Source organism: Lampetra fluviatilis, chromosome 20 (genome assembly GCF_964198595.1).
Source record: "Lampetra fluviatilis chromosome 20, kcLamFluv1.1, whole genome shotgun sequence".
In the NCBI taxonomy this organism is placed as follows: domain Eukaryota; kingdom Metazoa; phylum Chordata; class Hyperoartia; order Petromyzontiformes; family Petromyzontidae; genus Lampetra; species Lampetra fluviatilis.
Window position 1 is genome coordinate 54,780 of NC_136294.1, and position 18,761 is coordinate 73,540.

General features: G+C 53.1%; 2 protein-coding genes across 9 annotated transcripts in view; one reads left to right on the top strand and one right to left on the bottom strand.

The window, feature by feature from the left end:
- The first annotated feature begins 2,209 nt into the window (after nt 1-2,209).
- On the top strand, nt 2,210-14,424 carry LOC144937777 (nucleus accumbens-associated protein 1-like). Of its 7 annotated transcripts, none has more exons than XM_078865219.1 (11): nt 2,210-2,276; nt 6,781-6,861; nt 7,637-8,030; nt 9,115-9,311; nt 9,505-9,804; nt 11,474-11,690; nt 11,806-12,039; nt 12,254-12,406; nt 12,550-12,655; nt 13,104-13,201; nt 14,021-14,424. In XM_078865219.1, exons 3-11 carry the CDS (start codon nt 7,844-7,846, stop codon nt 14,392-14,394), a joined length of 1,866 nt encoding a protein of 621 aa, XP_078721345.1. In that variant the 5' UTR covers nt 2,210-2,276; nt 6,781-6,861; nt 7,637-7,843; the 3' UTR covers nt 14,395-14,424. The 7 variants fall into 7 exon arrangements, with proteins under 7 accessions (XP_078721345.1, XP_078721343.1, XP_078721349.1 ...); XM_078865217.1 differs by having other exon boundaries at nt 2,216-2,529; XM_078865223.1 differs by having other exon boundaries at nt 2,216-2,529; nt 14,179-14,424.
- A 94-nt stretch (nt 14,425-14,518) lies between these two features.
- Nucleotides 14,519-18,761, bottom strand: part of XPR1 (xenotropic and polytropic retrovirus receptor 1) — a 35,132-nt gene continuing 30,889 nt past the window's right edge. For both annotated transcript variants that reach the window (XM_078865215.1, XM_078865216.1), the window contains exons 15-16: nt 17,721-17,780; nt 14,519-15,223 (exon numbers count right to left, since the gene is read on the bottom strand). In XM_078865215.1, coding sequence (XP_078721341.1) covers nt 15,214-15,223; nt 17,721-17,780 — 70 coding nt within the window. In that variant the 3' untranslated portion in view covers nt 14,519-15,213. The remainder of the gene's footprint in view (nt 15,224-17,720; nt 17,781-18,761) is intronic.

An 18,761-nucleotide genomic window follows, 5' to 3' on the forward strand; every position in this document is an offset into this window, starting at 1 on the left:
TCCTCAGGTGAAGAACAGGTCTGTCGAGAAGACAGAGTCTGAATGACACACTCCGAGTTTGGAGCGACTATTTAAGCTGGGATGGAGGGGGGGAAGGGCGCCTTGACAAAATAATTTGCATATCAAGAGGAATTTAGCATATTTATGGGAAATGCAGATATGCGATTAGTACTACTTGTGAAATGCGTAGGTTTGGCGGGGGGTTTAAAGTCATTATGCCCGTGCATTATGCAGGATTAACAGCATCAAAGGGAGGGGATAGGGGTAACATTAATAAAGGGAGTTAATAGTATGTAGCTGTAGTAATTAAACCACCACGTAAACAACTAAAATATAAACTACATAGTATCAGTATACTAAATATACTTTCCAATAAGCTGAGCTACTAGCAGTAAGTAATACATTACAATTCTATGTCGCAAAAAATATAATATGCTTCCAGCTAAACTTTATTATCTTACATCACACGAGTCTACCCCGTACTATATACTGCCTATAGGAAATGGACGAAGGGGAGTGGGGACGTTCCAGTGTCGCGTGGCAGGGGAAGACGCAGACTTGCATCGTGAGTGAGCGAGCAGGTGACGTGAGCTGCAGTGTGGTCGGTGAACCGTGTGGGATGAGACGAAAGTCTGGAAGACCGAGTCCTCGATACAGGAGGAATCAAAGAGTGAAACTCATGGAAACGCTATCGTAAGAGCGATAAAGGAGTGATAACTCAACCATTTTTTATTTTACTAGGTAATATTTATTGTATGTGCCAATATCGCCCGCAATAAAGTAGACATCGGTGCACATTACAACGGAACGTGAACGGTACGGGCACGGAGCAACAAGAACACAAATATATGCAAAGTAAAGGGTTGTGGAAGTTGTGTGGAAGCAAGTGTGAGTCGGCGCGTGAATTGAGAGACGCGGGGCGAGTTTCTGATGTCGGGTGGCAGGAGGCGATCGTGGGTCCCAGATGCTCGGGGCTCGTCCCCACAGGGCGATGATGTTACAGCCAGCAGCTCGTTTTCAGAAGCGACGTGACCACAAATGACAGCTCGACGAAGCGGCTTATGTGGAAATAAATAGAAGCCTCATACTTTAAACGCACGTTCATTCTAAATGTGGTGGGAGACCCGGAGAAAGTTCAACTCGGCCATGGGGAGAACATGCCAACTCAAAGCATGCCAACTCATGGCCCACCCCAAACCACGGCAGATGCTGATAGCTGCTCCTGCTGCTGCTGCACACGTGGGGAATGTAGTCTCCAGCAGCAGCAGGAGTCAGCAGTGTGCGCCTGTGGTCATCCCGACCAGACACAGCGGAGAACCACGACCTGATAATGCCCCATCCACAAACACGAAGGGCGCATCATCACAGCGACACACTCCGCTGCTCCTGACGCGGTTATCTGGCGTGAGCACCTGAATGCGAAGTTGTGGTTGTTGTTCTGCATCTACGAGGTCGTGGTCGTTGATCTGCATCTACGAGGTCGTGGTTGTTGATCTGCATCTACGAGGTCGTGGTTGTTGTTCTGCATCTACGAGGTTGTTGATCTGCATCTACGAGATCGTGGTTGTTGATCTGCATCTACGAGGTTGTTGATCTGCATCTACGAGGTTGTGGTTGTTGATCTGCATCTACGAGGTTGTTGATCTGCATCTACGAAGTCGTGGTTGTTGATCTGCATCTACGAGGTTGTGGTTGTTGATCTGTATCTACGAAGTCGTGGTTGTTGCTCTGCATCTACGAAGTTGTGGTTGTTCTGCATCTACGAGGTTGTTGATCTGCATCTACGAAGTCGTGGTTGTTGCTCTGCATCTACGAAGTTGTGGTTGTTCTGCATCTACGAGGTTGTTGATCTGCATCTACGAGGTCGTGGTTGTTGATCTGCATCTACGAAGTTGTGGTTGTTCTGCATCTACGAGGTTGTTGATCTGCATCTACGAGGTCGTGGTTGTTGATCTGCATCTACGAAGTTGTGGTTGTTGCTCTGCATCTACGAAGTTGTGGTTGTTCTGCATCTACGAGGTTGTTGATCTGCATCTACGAGGTTGTTGATCTGCATCTACGAGGTCGTGGTTGTTGATCTGCATCTACGAAGTTGTGGTTGTTGCTCTGCATCAGCTGCGACACGAGCTGACGAGTGACACCGAGGACAGTCCACGAGGCGCCGCCCCGCCGCGCTCGGCGCTCGACTGCGTCGCCTGGGGCCGCGCCCAGGACGCGCGGCGGAGTGCGGAGCGCGCGGATCTCGCGGAGGAGTCGCGGAGTCGTCGCGCTCGGAGGTAACTTGGGGCGGCAGTGGCGCTCTCCCCTCGCCCCGCCTCGCCCTCCCCGGGCAGTGCGCTCGGCTGCCCGGCCGCGTCTCCTCTCGGGACGCCGCCACTCGCTTCACCGCCTCGGCCGCGCCGCTGCTCACGCGCAGAGGCGCCACCCCAGGGCTCGGACCGGGACCCCCCCCTGGTCGGATTGTTGAGGCCCCGGGCGCGGAGCCTCCTGGCCGCGAAGGCGCTGGGCAAATCGCAGGCTTCTACTCGGGTAAGGCCGCACAGGCCGCGACGGCAAAAGTCGCGGGAGAGTGGCTCGAGGGGGGGCTCGAGAGGGGGGGGGGGCTCGAGAGGGGGGGGGGGGCTCGAGAGGGGGGGGGGGCTCGAGAGGGGGGGGGGCTCGAGAGGGGGGGGGGGCTCGAGAGGGGGGGGGGGCTCGAGAGGGGGCCGAGAGGTCGCATCGGGGACCATCACTCGCTGCGAGAATTGGCGGCGCCGAGAAGCCGACGAGGAGGAGGAGGGGGGCTCGCGCTGGGTGCGGGCAGTGCGAGATCGTGAGCGAGTGTGGGCCGAGAATACAGGCGGGGAGGACGGGGTGAGACTGCGGGTAAGTGGTGTCTAAGGGTGGCCGTGAATGAGTGTGATGATCACGGTTTGCGGTAGTGATTGTGAGTGAATGTACTGATGATGGTGAGTGTGATGAAGGTGAGGGTGATTAGTGTGAGGGTCACTGAGAGTGTGACATGGGTTGTGCTTCGACACGACGCCTATAGACGTGGAACTGACCGGAGGCGGATGCCCATTGCAGGGGGAATTCTCGTGCTACGAACACTTTGGCGACCTAAACAGACGAATGGTGCCGCTTGGCTACCCGCGCCACCCGTTCAAATGCCTCCATGTTCATGTCGCGGCAGCCCCATTGCACCTCCGAGTCGGTGAAGTAACGACACGGGAGTGCGACTCTGGCGTCCTCACGGGAGTTCATTGGGCCGGACACATCGCCGCCTCGTAACCAACCCCACGGTTTAACAATTCACGTTTGTTTCGCCTCGTGACGATTCTTGACCCCGACAGGTGGCTCGGAGGTGTAGAGGAAGCGGCTCTCAGGAGGAAGGTTGCGAGTTTCAATCCTGGGTTGAGGTTTATCAGCTCATCATCCTGACGATGTCGATACAGGTTCCACTTTGCGGGGAAGTCAACCGGTGGCCTATGGATAGAATGCAGAACTTCCACCTCTGGCTCCGGTGTGTAAACAGGACATGAGCATCACCTCGAGACTCATTTGAGTAGGAAATCACGTTGACTCGACTGCTTGGAAAAATAAACTTTGTGGCCTCGGCCATGAAGATTTCCCACCTACATCACACACAAATTGTGTGTGATGTAGGTTTATGTTTATGTCGCCTGTAGGTTCCTAAGACGCACGAATTGTGTGATGTCGGTGCTCGGCCCTATCTGTGAGACTGCGAGGCGGGCGATGTCGCTGTGTGGTGTCGCCATGCCGCGCGTTTCGTGTGCAAGCGCAGCGCGTTCCAACTTCGCATTCTTTGTGTGAAGTGGCGGCGCTGTTGGGATGTTCTATTGTTTAAAGGGCCCGTGGCGGCTCGACGCGTGAGGCAGTGAGGAGTTGAGCTTGTTTGCTCGCGGCTCGCGGTGGCGAATGTTGACCGCTCACACGGGCGTGGAGGTGCCGCTCCTCTGCCGTGTTTGAGTGGGGGGGGGCTGCACAGCTGCGCTCACAGCCTGTGTGAGCACACAGACTCTGCATGCTCACAGCCTGTGTGAGCACACAGACTCTGCATGCTCACAGCCTGTGTAAGCACACAGACTGCGTGCTCACAGCCTGTGTAAGCACACAGACTCTGCATGCTCACAGCCTGTGTAAGCACACAGACAGCGTGCTCACAGCCTTTGTAAGCACGCAGACTCTGCGCTCGCAATCTGTGCTCACGCAACACCCAACCCTTGTGGCGGTTAGGAGGGGTCAAACTCTGTGTGACCGTCCACGTGTGACCCCACGTGGACGGTCGCTGGGCACGAGTGACCCTATCGTCTCAGACGGCGGTGTGCGCCGTGACAAGACGAGGTGGTCTTGCGGTGTCTTCTTGCCGTCGCGACCCTCCCTGGCCGCTGTCGTTTGGCATGCACGGGCCTGCGTGTGCGCCTCACTAATGCACATTAAAGTGTTTACACGCTGCCGCCGCCGCCGCATGCTGATGACATACTTAGCGGATGACATAACGCCGGCGGGAGCGTGCGTGGAATGGCAATGCCCACGCCGCGTTCCTAAGACGCAGGAGCTCATCCAACAGCGCACGAATCGCGCTCAGTTAAAGTGCAAATAATGGACGTGGCAAAGTGCAAATAATGGACGGTAGTGCCCAGGTCAGCAGCGGGGAGGCCACGGCACAGCACTCGTATGGGTGGCCTCGCTGAGTGAGGCCGTGTTCGGCCACAGCCGAGGGCACTTGGGCGTTGAAGGATGATTACTGGTAAAGAAGGATGGTACCCCGTGAAGGGTTGCAAGGTGTTGTTTCTTTAAGACCTGCCTGGCGCGTGCTGGCCACAATCAACAGACAAAGCAAATGTCGCACCGGCCAGTGGTCCCTGTGTGTTGACGAGTGCACAATGCGTTGAGGCGGTTTGCGGCACGCGTAGCCCGCACGAACGTGCCTGCGTCAGTCCCGTGCACGACTAAATGTGTCGTGGTCATCGGGGAGTGGCGTGGTCGGCGATGAGTCGTGTTTGGTTAAGTCAAAGTGATCGACCTCTTGCCCAAATGAACCTCAAGGCGGTGCTCGTTTGGGCACCAAATCAACGAGCATATTTGCGCACGTGACAACCTGATTTTATGTGGCTCTGCCGTGTAGTGGAGGCTACAATAACAAGTTGGCATTTTACCTACACGATCTAACCCAAAATAAACCAATTATGCTCATCTCCTTTACAAAGATTGATTCTGATTTTGATATGCCTATAGCGTGGACAAGTCTCTCCACAGACAACCTTTGTTGAATTCTCCACGAAGTGGTATTTATTTTATTGACCCTGGAGGGATAATGGGCTGACTCAACCCCCAACCATGATCTGAACTCAGATCACCGATTGACAGCCGTAGACTCTCCTGCTGAGCCACCTCACCGGTTGATGAGTAGTGTGGTGGTGGATGAGTGGTCTGTATAGCTCTCTGAAGTCCTGTTCAAGCAGTGAGAGACCATCTTGTTGAATGTGAGTGGAGTAGCTGTTTTTAGGGCCTTGTCATTTAATAGCGCAGCGATGCGTGTGAGTTGATGTAAAACATTATTGTGGGTAAACTGTATTGGATCACTTGGCGATGTGTAGTCTGCCGTCTGGTGTAACCAGTTGTCTGTGTCGCCTGCTGTCTGTGTGTATAACTTGCTGTCTGTGTGTATAACTTGCCATCTGTGTGGTCTGCCCTCTGTAATCTTGTCTGTGTAGCCTGATGTCTGGTTACTCTAGTGTCTGTATGGCCTGCTGTGTGGTTAGCCTGCTGTTAGTCTGGTTGGTCTGATGTCTGGTTACCTGCTGTTTGTCTGGTTGGTCTGATGTCTGGTTAGCCTGCTGTTAGTCTGGTTGGTCTGATGTCTGGTTAGCCTGCTGTTTGTCTGGTTGGTCTGATGTCTGGTTAGCCTGCTGTTTGTCTGGTTGGTCTGATGTCTGGTTAGCCTGCTGTTTGTCTGGTTGGTCTGATGTCTGGTTAGCCTGCTGTTAGTCTGGTTGGTCTGATGTCTGGTTAGCCTGCTGTTTGTCTGGTTGGTCTGATGTCTGGTTAGCCTGCTGTTTGTCTGGTTGGTCTGATGTCTGGTTAGCCTGCTGTTTGTCTGGTTGGTCTGATGTCTGGTTAGCCTGCTGTTAGTCTGGTTGGTCTGATGTCTGGTTAGCCTGCTGTTTGTCTGGTTGGTCTGATGTCTGGTTAGCCTGCTGTTTGTCTGGTTGGTCTGATGTCTGGTTAGCCTGCTGTTAGTCTGGTTGGTCTGATGTCTGGTTACCTGCTGTTTGTCTGGTTGGTCTGATGTCTGGTTAGCCTGCTGTTTGTCTGGTTGGTCTGATGTCTGGTTCGCCTGCTGTTTGTCTGGTTGGTCTGCTGTCTGGTTCGCCTGCTGCTTGTCTGGTTCATTTTCTGTGTGGCTGTGGAGTCTGCTGTTTTTCTGGGTGAACTGTTGTATTTCTCGTTATTCTGCTGTGCGGCTGTACATTCTGCTGTTTGATTAGCCTGCTGTTTAGTTTGTATGCTGTATGGCTGTATAGCCTGTTTGTATAGCCTGCTGTCTGTTATCTGGTTATTATGTTTTGCGACTGGCACGTTTGGATAGGATCCGCGACTGTAGGGCACAAAGTAAGTTGGCGCGCGCTGGTACAGTGTGAGTGTGTACATAGAATGTTAACGCGGGCCGCGCTGCTGCTTGACATGCGTGTCACATGGTGGGATATGCCGAATGGTGATGACTCATTTAGGCCGTCTGGGTCCCGTCTCAATCCCGCCCATTGTCTGCGTGCATAGACGCACGGCAACACGGAATCTCACACTGCTGCTGGTGACGGCAGCGCCTTCATACCCAACTTTGCCTGCGTCCTCCGTGCAGTGAGTGATTTTCTCTGTGATGTTCCCCGGTGACGAGCTGTGTTCCTCGGAGGCTGCTGAACACAAGTAGTTTTCTCCGCGTGCGTGTGTGGACTGGCCAGATAAGTGTACATTACAGCTGTGATCACGTTGGTGCATTTTATATCGTTTATCTCCATTGCTCAGACCAACTGTTTCGCTAACATCATTACCTATTGGCTTGGGATGAAGTTGAAACCAAAGTACAAAGGGCTGCTTTTGCATGCTGAGACATTGCTCTATCTGCTTGGCACTTGCAGGTTTGCATGTCAGCATCTTGCAATGGAGACGATGGTGGCTTGTGGTGGTGATTGACTGTTTGCTAATGAGCCCCGCAGTGGGTGGCTGTAGTCTTGTGTTAATTTTACTACCTTGCATGGAGGCTCATCTCGTGTATTGTACTGAGGACACGATGTGCTCAATGGCAACACGATACCCACTGTTTGTCAAAGGATGCGCAGCTTTGATATGTGCAACATTTGTTTCTAGCAACCAAACATACATAATCACAGGAGGAAACTTTAACATGTATCCTCAGTTCACTCGATAGCTTTAGAAGAGAACGTTGCAGAAACTGAATAATTCTCCAAAGTGGCGCTGTATGGAAACCTGTGGCACGGCGTTGGACTACAACAATGTGCGTAGAACCTGTGATGTCAAGCAGCAGCAGCAGCAGCAGCTGGAATGGACAGCACGAGGCACCGCATGTGGCAGTGTGTTCACGTCGTGTGTGCTTGCTGTCCCGCGCCTGTGGCAGGTCTGGCGGGCGGTCCTCTCCCCTGCCTCCGCGAGCCGTTCAGTGCGCGACTGCCGCGGCCGTGCGATGTTGGGAAGGAGCCGTCACGGCTCGGGAGGCGCCTAGGGGAGTTTCTGCGAGGCCACGTTCGCTCGCTTCCCACCGGCGCTTTGAAACGGTGTCGTGTGGTGCGCGAGGGCGGCGGGGCCGTGGCCTAGTGAAGCCGCCATGGCGTCCAGCGTGCAACTGGAGGTGCCGGATTTTGGCAGCGCCGTCTTGTGCAGCCTCAACGAGCAGCGCATGCAGGGCCTCTACTGCGACGTGACGGTGCGTGCCCGCGGACAGGATTTCCGCGCGCACCGCGCCGTGCTGGCCGCCAGCAGCGCCTACTTCCGCGACATATTCGCTAGCACAGGTACTGGGCGCACACACGACCTGGGTTTGATTCCCGACTGGGGCACCTTTCTGTGCTGAGTTTGTATGTCCACCCCCTGTTCTGCATGGGCTTCCTTTGGGTTCTCTGGTTTTCTCCCATCGTGAAAACAAACCCACGTAAAATGTAACTGGTATTGGCCAAACATCACCAATGCTCATCTGCAAATTACACACAGCAGCAAAATCGCTTTCTCCTGCGATAATTTGGCATCACTATCCTGAAAAAGATTATTGACAATTAATGAGGCTTTCATAGGTAAACAAGGAAAAATAATCAAGTCAAAAGTTATTTCCTGCTTTCTGAGCATTGGGGCATTGCTCATCTCTTACAGGCCTTCAGAGCCAGTGGTGGAAATTCCACTAACCTATGGTGGGGGCGAGTATCAAGAGGACAACTGTTGACTTCCTCACAAAGTGGTACTTGGTGGTAATCATTTTATTGACCCCTGGATGGACGATGAGCTAAGTCGACTCCCAATCTGTATTTGAATTCAGAACCTTCTGATCATGAGCCACTTGCTTGATCGCTGAGCCACTACAGAGGACAAAGACAAGCTACATTTACAGCCGCCACAGGCAACATCGCCCCTCCGTGAGCCTGAGCAGCACGTCGAGGTTTCATGTCTCGTGTACACAAATGTGAACTTAGGCGTCTTCACGTTTGTCGTGTGCTTGCACTCAGTTATTGTGTCTAACCAGGTGAAAACTCAAAGAGGCCAGGATGGTGTAACGTGTCACACAATGACAAAAGCAATAACATAATAACACTTCCAACAATGAAGCAAATAGAAATCAATGCAAAAACAACCACGTTACAGAAGATGTCAAAAACAGTGCCTAAATATACAGCAGGATTACATTAAATCAATGTCTTGGAATGAAAGTGGACTCATGACAAATTACTTTACAAAGCCACTCAGTCAAACTATCATCAAAATTATTCTGGGTTGATAATTGTGCAAGTGCGTCAAGAGACGGTTGTATACGTCAAATACAACAGCAAGTGAAGTTTTGCCGCACAGAATCGACAGCTCGGATGGAGTTGAGCGGCCGTGTTCCCACAGCGAACGCAGAGGACGGCTCAGAGGGGCCCCTACAGGTGGAGCTGCCTCCTGCGATCCAGCCATGCTCGTTCCAGCAGGTGCTCACCTTCTGCTACACGGGGCGGCTCAGCCTCCCGGCGTGCGAGCAGTTCCTGGTGATGTACACGGCCGGCTTCCTGCAGATCCGTGGCATCGTCGAGCGGGGTGCTGAGCTCGCGGTACGGCAGTCGCGCAGCAGTGTGCGCGCGTGCACGTGGAGCGAACGTGACCATTTGTTATTGTGTACAGCGTGCACACGCCTGTGTTCTTCGTTGTTTGTAGAACATGCACGTCTTTCGAATATGTTCTGTCGTGTACGACAAACACACGTCGTCGTGGGTCGTGTGTCCATGCCATTGATTCTGACTGCAGATGGCCGCCAAAGTGAGCTCCCCACGCTGCGACTCGCAGACGGCTCCACAGCCGGAGGACGGCCTCTCGGAGTCGGAGAGTTCTGCGGTGGAGACCACCTCGCAGGGCGCGCCACACCTCTACCGCCTCACCCACCAGCCCTCCCCGCCGGGGCAGGGCCCGGGGCAGGGCCCTGGGCAGGGCCACGGGCGACATGTGCAGGGCCCGGGGAGGGATGGGACCACTCCGCCTGGGGCCACCTACCAGCAACACCAGAATCGGCACTCCCCACCTGGGCAGACGCATGCGTCACGCGCGCACGTATGTGTGCACGCTAGCAGCTACACCACCACTCGCCCAATATACACACACACAACCACCTTTTGCCACTAAGTGGCGGTAATGTCACCACAGCGCTTGTGCCAGGCTATGTGCATTTTGAGGCCATGTGAAGTGTCGAACGCCCGCTAGCAGGTCACGTGACAGACCCAGGTGCCATGGGTTGACTGACTGAGATGACTGGTCAATCGATGCACCACCTGTGCCCCCCACTGTGCTAACTTGCTGTGTTTTATCCACCCGGTGATCAATCTGCTCATGTTGTGAGCGTCGCTCCTCTCCCCTCTGTTGTTGTTGGAGGGCGACTGCCTCCAACTGCCCAGTAGTGTCCTTCACGAGCCTCCTCTACAGGGCGATCTTGACACCCCTGGTACCAGTCATAGATCTCCACAATCTCGTGCCACATCACTCCATCTCTTCTCTAGCCCGTGCCACGCCCGTATAGTCCCCTCTATCTGGCAGAACAGAAGCTGTTTAAAAAACAACACAGATAACACACACACAGTACACAAGCAACCACTGCAACACTACTTACATCCACTCATGTAACATATAGTACACAATTAGTGTTTATTCAGGACCAAATTCCTCAATCTTAAGACACCCCATAACACCAAAGTGCACTTCACCGAGGACACAAAGCTCACATGGTTCTCACTCATCCTCTGAGAATGCCTCAACTTCCTGGAATTCCATCGCTTCAGGTACTCTGCAAAGACCCATAACCTCACACTGAGACATCGACTCGGTGAAAACACACTGGGCACTTTTCTCTGTGAATATCCCAACACCTGGATTCCATCACTTCACAAACGTTCTTGGTTTGTGCCAATTTGATTCCGAGCTGGAGATTCTTTATAACTTAACTTGCATTTGACTCCTATGCCCTCATCTGTTTACACATTAGTGCAATAGTCACTCACTTTATCTGTTTAATGTTTCTTTAACTTAATTTTGTAATGTGCTGTGATCAGTCGAAATATAATCTTTCTGAGCCAACTCGCACTCCAGAAAGTCTAATTAACATTGATGTATGTTCATGCAATGTTTCCAATTTATCATGTGATGTTGTTTTTGTTTATTTCTATTTGCCTTGTTACTGTACTTTGTGTGTTTAGCAATTTTGGTGTCCCATTTTTGCAAATAAGACGCCTAGTCTCTTGAGTTTTCATCTGGTTAAGGGACCCACACGACACACACAATATACCACAGCATTACTTTACAAAAACACACAGCAACACAACCACCATGGGGACAAAATTACAAAGTACATTACATGACTGCACACATTGTGGACCCACAGCAACACCATTTACACAACTCACACCCATAATGAAAACACACAGCAACACTGTCACGACATAGAATGCTCCCACACACAAGGATGTGGCTGTGGATATTTAAGTACGAGGGAAAAACATGGGGTGGCTGATATTCCTCATCTCTAAACATCTGTGCCATCTTTAATTTAGAAAATGGCATTAACTCTTTAGGTATCGACAAGAAGTATACAACTCGGGCCCTTGTTTGGCATAAGCGTCTCAAGTCGGGAGCATAGTTGCGGGAGTGTGGAGTCTCCGGGACTGGCAAAGTTGCTCTGCATCCTCTCGCCCCACCGTTACACTGGACCCTTTGCCCCCCGTGTCCCCAGGCAGGGCAGTCGAGCCCTGCGCACGCGTTGGCCGGACAGCAGGGCTCGGGCAACCGGCTACATGGGTTGCTGCCGCGCGTGAAATTGGAGGCCGGAGGAGACGCGCAGCAGGCGGTGATTCAGTGCGTGCCAACGCACAAGCGGCTGTACGAGGGCCCCGGGGCGCAAGGCACCGTGGCCAGCAAGGCCCAGCGCAACAGCCATGGCGGGGCCACAGGTATGGAGCGGCAGATGCGCCTGCCACCCTCCGGCTGCCTCCCAACAACCTCTGCCTGCACCTTGCTGAGCTCCCCACATGGCCTCCCCACTCTCTCTCTCTGCTGTTGCCGAAGCTTCTGGTTATGCAGGGCGCAGCGACCAGGACAGCCCTGGTGCCGGCAGCTGCCTGCAGGGCCGGGAGAGCCCAGCAGGGGCAGGGGGCAGTGCCTTTGGGATAGAGGAGGGGGAGGAGGAAGGAGACGGGGAGGTGGGGGACGAGGAGGAGGGAGAAGAGGAGCCTTACGAAGAGGGTGGCGACGAATACTACGGCCACGTGTACAGCATGATGTCAGCTGCCTATCACTCGGGTAGGTCTGGCTCCCTAGCTGGGAAAGAACTGGGAGTTGGGGGACAGACGGTTGGGGTAGCTTAGGGCAGTGGATTGTAGGTATTGCCAAACATATAACATTTGGATAAAAAAATTAGGGTTCGTGTGATGTCAGAATAGATATGCCCGCTGTGAATTGTGTCGTGAACAAGTGTATGGGCTGCCCTGTGTACTGAATGTGTGTGCGCGTGTAGTTTGCGAGCGTGTAGAGTCTCTGCCCACGGCCCGTGGCTCGCGCTGCGAGCTGTCGGCCCTGCCTCCCGACCTACTCACGCAGATCGGTCAGCGTTGCCACCCTCACCTCTACTCCGAGGGAGACCCTGGGGAGAAGCTTGAGCTGGTATCAGGTCAGTGGACCGACACCGATGTCCGCTTGTGACTTGCATCCTGTCAAGATTAATTGTGCTGGCAAGACTCGGTGCAGTCTCCATGCTGTACTTGCTGTGCACTCGTGGACTCAAGGCTCAACACGACTGCTCGTGCCGTGCAGGAACGGGCGTCTACATCACGCGGGGGCAGCTCATGAACTGTCACTTGTGTGCCGGCGTGCGGCACAAGGTGCTGCTGCGCCGTCTGCTTGCGGCATTCTTTGACCGGTACCGATGCACAAACACGTGCCCGTGTGGCTGCACGGGCTTGAGCGGCCAGTGCTGTGAGCGAGCACCTATTCAAAAGACCACCATGGCACACGTAGGTTTGGTGTAGCCACCTTGTCTCACCAGTGCTGACATCATTTACACTGCACCAGGCACTCACTCGAGAAAAGGTTCAGATGCCGAATGCCACAAATGTAGTCCGTAACTGGAAATTAAACCCAAGTGGCTGGGTTCATATTGCATTGCAGTAGCCACTGGGTGACTGCTGCCCATACACATCAATTCACAGAGGTGTGCATAAACACAAACCTATTCACACACACAGAAACGAGTTCTGCATTTAGCCTAATAGACTCCTGTTTTTGGTGTAGTTTGGGGTGTGCTTGTGTGGGTCTGTGTGTGCTGCATGTTGTTGTATGTGTGGTATGTGGTCGTGCTGTGGGTGCAGAACCACTCTGGCAAACAGCTGTGGCACTGGGATTCGCTCTTCCACGAACGATCCAACGCGCAAGCCGCTGGACAGCCGTGTCCTCAATGCCGTCAAACGTAGGTCACCCCCTATTGTCATGTGACCTCCCGCTCGTCACCAAGACAGCCTCCACCTCATTGTTGTGCACCTCCATATTCCAGCATTCACCTCTTCTCACCTCTTCCACAGTCCACGTTCGATGATTCAGCAGTCGCTCTCAGCCATCACCCCGTGAATGCATTTTTTTGGAAAGTGAGAAAATCATGTCACCCCAATCTAGGAGTTTGAGAAAGTTATTCCAGGAAGTGCTCCTCATCCGCGAAGCTAAAAGTTTGATTCGTGACACAGGTGCCTGTGTGGAGTTCTCCCTCTGTCCGTCATCGGATTCCTCCGGGTTATCCAGTTTCCTCCCTTCACTGAAAACAATGTCATTGGTGTTGACCAAACATTGCAAATTAGCAGGACCCTCATGAAAAAGCCTTAAGACGCAAATAATTAGTATAATCAATAATCGACCACCTGTAATCCCTGGCCCCAAGCAGGAACTTTGGAGGGGAAGCTGAGAGTTAAGCCACGTGACATTTTACAGGAAACTTGTACAAGGTTTACACAGCATTCATGGTACAGTAATGCCAGAAATTACGTCTCCCCCTTTTGCATCATTTCGCAAATACATCCTAAGTCAATTAATACCACGACCTGATTTGCGTCACCTCAGCCCACACCACTTAGGTCGCTGGCAGCATCTGCCTTTTCTCATATCAGTTGCCTCAGCCTTCGTCTCCACCAAATTCATGTCTGATGTTCCTGCGGTGCTGTTGAGTTATCATCTGCTCCGAGTCAAGTGCTGTTGTAGTTTTCTCACGAAGAGCCCGCCCGTGTCGCTGCCTCCTCAGTTTACTGCCAGAAGTTCGCCCCCAACTTCCGCGAGAGCGAGATGAACGTGATCGCGGCCGACATGTGCACCAACGCGCGCCGCGTGCGCAAGCGCTGGCTGCACTCGGCGCTGCCTGAGAGAGACATCATGTACCACGGCCTCCTGCCCGACCTGCAGGGCTGCTACGAGGGCCCGGATGGGGAGGCCGAGCCGCCGGACCAGGGTGGTGGCGCCGGGGGGGCCCTGGAGCACTCGGCAGTGGTTGGGGGGGGCGGCCTCCCTGACCACGCGTCGTCATACGACGGCTCCGACCCGGCCGTGCACTCGTACGAGAGCTCGGGGGACGAGGCCAGGGGGAACTTGACGAGCGGCGGCTATGAGGGACAGCACTGAGAGGGGCGGCGGTGCTGGGGAGGAGGGGGGCATCCTCTTCCCCCCCCCCCACCCCCCTGCGCAACAACGCCGCGAGAGGCCTGCGCAGCGTAGGCAACGCTTTTTACGTAGATTTTTTTTGTGATTTTAGGTGGGGGCCGTGTAAACAGCACGTGGACGGGGCGAGCGAGAGATCGTGTGAGCAAAATAAGAACTCGTCCGGCATCGAGACTGTTAGTGTGTACGTTGTAGTGTGCGTGTGCTTTAGGATCGGTTTACATCGTGAGAGAGTCTCGACCGCGGTACAGGTCTGTTCAGAGTTTTTGAAGAAGCACATGGACACGTGTGAGCCACGCGGCAAGAATGTCACCGGCCGCGCAGCCTCTGAAACTCGGACCTTTTATTGAGCGGAAGAAAGTGGAGATTGGTCGGCCTTCCAGGACAAGGAGTTGTCTTGCTTCTTTCTGTTTCCATATCACCACATCGGGGCTTATGTGCAAAAAACAGAATCCCAAGTCTTTTGTCAGGAGTGTGGCTTTTATATGATGCAAGTGGTAAATTGCACTGCTAAGAGGTTTAGATTTATGAAAAACCTTGGACGACCAAATTGGCATCGCAGGGGAAGCAATGTAATGGTGCCCAACAACCCAAACGTGCTTGGCGACTCCATGAGCTGCCTGCCGGTGGCTGTGTTGCTGCTGCCTTGAGTGGCTCTCAAGTAGACGCCGCTCGCTCTGGGGAGTTGCTGCTTCGACTCCAGACAGCAGCAGTGACTGCGCTGCTGCTTTACAAGTTACGCGGTCAAAAACCCAGCGGTGGCAAACTTTTGTGTATTTTGATTTAGTAGCATCTGTAAGACAAAGGCAGAATTTTATACACTAATTTATTTTCACAACTACTAATTTGCATTATTAAAACATTTTGTAAATAAATTAAGACATACAACAGTAAATAAAGTTTGATTGAAGGCAAAAACTGCCTCTGTTTTGTTTTACCTCCAACTTCAAACAACGAACACGACACCATCCACAAGTACCCTGCCCATGAGAAGGACAGCGCAATGACGCAGCATGCAGGGGTTGGGCTTGGAAGGGGAGGACCGCCATTGCGTCTCTTCCAAGAATCCGTTTTGAAAATTACAAACGACAACTAGCACAGGACAGCGCACGGGACATAACTGCACAGCCAATCGCAATCCACTAGGAGAGCCCAGAGAAACCACCTACCTACACAAGCAAGTTTACAACAGCACAGACACCAACACCACCAGCTCCGCCTTCCAGCTACAGCCACTTGGGCTTGGGGGGGAGGGGGGGCAAACACTGATCTTCCTCCTGCACGCTGTGCGACGTCTCTGCAATCGCCTGTGTCCATTAAGGCTGGCTAAGGGCACGAATGCAGCGTGCAATTGTAAGATTCTCTCTGCCCTGAAACCAAACCTGACCGACATAAGAAGATTTTGGTTACGTTTGAAAACATCCCAGGAAGGAGTCAATGCTAGTTATGGCGTTAAAAGCAACACCGAACGATTGTTGTTTAACAAGTGCTACAAAAGCTTCTTCTGCAATAAAACTGCCTCAAACCCACTGATGGGGGTTCAAATGGGGCCCCAAGCCCAATAAGCTCAAAGCCTCCACTGTCCATGGCCACCCAGAGATTATGGGAATTCAGGGGGACCTGGAGACACTGGGTCAAACAGCACCACCAGTGGACACGGGGACAGCAGTTGACACCTCGATATGAAATCTAGTAGTACATCCATAGCTACATCCAGACTTGAACCTACGTTTAAAAGAGGTCGACGGCACTATACTGAATTCTATAAGAGCACAGATGCATTGCTTAGTGCTTGGGGTTTGCATGGATGCAAGACCGTGCTACTCTAACGATTAGCAGTTTACTATGTACGGTGCGAAAGAAGTTCAACATACTGCTGTGAGGAGGAAATACAGGTCGCTAGGGTGGCACAGGGCTTCACAACGTGAGAATTGAGGGGTCTCCACGAACCTGGCGACCATGGTCCTGGTGTGGGGCCACCTCTAATCGTGTAACATACAGAGTGACACACAACCTCACATTCACTAAATGGCAAAAAGATTCTTGCACCATTTGTGGAGCACAACAGCCCCTGTGATTAAAGTCTCTGGCTAATTTGCCAAAAACTGGTCACAGCCTGCTCCAAAACCCCACAGACAAACGATGCATATAAAATATATACGGATGAAGTGAAAAGGTCACGTGTGACCTGAGCTCCAATGCCTTGGAGGCCCAGGAGTAGTCGCCACCTTTTCCAGAGACCAAACCCGGACATATTTCTCAGTCCGCATAGGTTTATCAAAACTGCAGTAAACTGTAATAAAGTTCAACGCGATGCCGGTACTAAATCAATTCCTGCCACCTGCACGCAGATGCCAAATGCCGACTGTTCGGCTCAAACCCGGACAGGTGGCGACCCTTCACAGGAGCCCTCAATACATTTCCACCCCGTGACCACCAAGGGGCGGACTTGCCTCTGTGGCACCCCGCGTCTCTGCGCGCTGCCACCAACAGCAGAGCCCACGATTCCCCCCGTCGAGAGGGCTCGGGCCCCACGCGCCACTGGAAAGCCCGCAAGCACCTTTGAGCCCTGAGTGCGTCATTGGCAGAGTGAGACGGGGGGCAGCTCAGCTTTGCCATCGACGGGGCGTCTAGGTATAACCAAGGAAACCGAGACAAACGTCCGTAAGCTGCAAGCTCGAGATTTGAGATTCCAGTCAAGACTTTTACTGTCACAGGATCTGGTTATAACTGCTCACGTGCGGCAATTTTTTTATATAAAAATTTCAAAAAGCTACGGCACTCCGAGAGAAAGCGCAGTCGCGTAAATTCGCATACAGGGATAGAATTTGGACAAAACGTGAGTAAAGTTGAGTTCAATGCTCAGTGAGAGGAGGCGCGTTCCCGTGCGCGAGTGCAGGCTTCTGCCGACAACTCCCGAGGGTGGCGGGGGGGGGCTCATGAGCGAGGTGGGGGGAGAAGATTTGCGCTGCCAATTAATGTGCGAAAGCGATGGCGAGTTGGAAGGAACGTGAGTGTAGAGAAGGGAGAGTGATGAGTGCGAGCAGCGGGAGGGTGGTCGACAATGGCAGCTTCTGCACTGGAGCTGGCACCTGGCAGCACGGCCCTCCCCGGTGACCTCTTGCCCGCTGAGATGAACTCTTCGTGGGTGATATGAATTATTCTCAAAAAGTTTTTGCGAAATAAAAAATGTCCACAGTCGCTCATGAAATGCAAAAAAAACTCAAAACAAAGTCAGTGGGGAGCCATACTCTGGGGCTGCCAGTGCCGCCTGGGGCGACGGCGCTTACGTGTTGAGCGTCTCGTCGTCCGTGTCGTCGATGAGAACCTTCGTGTCCTTGTTCTTCACCCTGAGGCCAGAAGAGCAGAACAGGTACAAGACGCGCACACACACAACGCGCATTCACAAACACGACAACCACCACCGCGATACGCCACTAAGTGGCGGTGACGTAACCATGCCATTCGTGCCAAGATCGGTGCAATCCGAGGCTGTAACGTTAAGTGCGGAAGGCTCGATATGAAGGCTGACACGGCGTACGCGGGGGTGGTGTGGCCAGCACCACGCCCAACTGCATGTCTCGCCAGTGGTGATGTTTCCACACCGCAGCGGTACTCATTTGAGACGGAGTCAACTTTGGCGAGGCCCAGGACCTGTTCAGATATTTGTCAACCGATATTGTTGGGTTTATCACTTAGTGTGCTAACGACCATTCTATACTCTCTTAGACACACACGGCACACACTCGAAAACACAAATACATCAAGAAAGCCTTTGATTCTGTCAACCAAGAAGGACTGGAGGATCCTTCAAACGTATGGATATCCACTGAAATTTGTCACCATTCTTCGCCTGCTGCATGATGGTTATGCAAGTGTAATGTAGTAACTTGGCAGGAGACGACCTTACGGGTAGCACACTCTTTATTTACACCAACTTATATTACACGGGTGGCTAATCCGCAGCCTAACCCACGGGGTTCCCCTGGCTACACCCACACGGGCTCTTACGCCCCGTAGCTTCTCGGAACCCACCCGGCTGGGGTGTCCGTCTCGACTCTGGGTCCCACAGCCTCGTCCCACATGGACGTCAGACCACGGGTCCCACAGTCTCGCCTCCGAGCCACACAGGGTCTCGGCCCTTACAAGGACAGCGGAACTAGGGGTCTCAGGGCCCTACCTCTTCAACTCCGTCTTCGATCTTCCACTGGTTAACAACTCCCCGAGTGCTCCCGCGCGTCCCCCTTTATAGTCCCTCATGCGGACGTCGCTGAGAGCACCCACCCCAGTTGACCAATCACCGCGCGCTGCCCACGATCCTATTTCCCACC

Bases quoted from the DNA above. Each gene is read 5' to 3' on its own strand.
- LOC144937777 (XM_078865219.1), top strand. From the start codon at position 7,844: ATGGCGTCCAGCGTGCAACTGGAGGTGCCGGATTTTGGCAGCGCCGTC. The intron at 11,691-11,805 runs GTATGGAGCGGC...CTGTTGCCGAAG, and splicing joins CAGCCATGGCGGGGCCACAG to CTTCTGGTTATGCAGGGCGC. The intron at 12,040-12,253 runs GTAGGTCTGGCT...GTGCGCGTGTAG, and splicing joins GTCAGCTGCCTATCACTCGG to TTTGCGAGCGTGTAGAGTCT.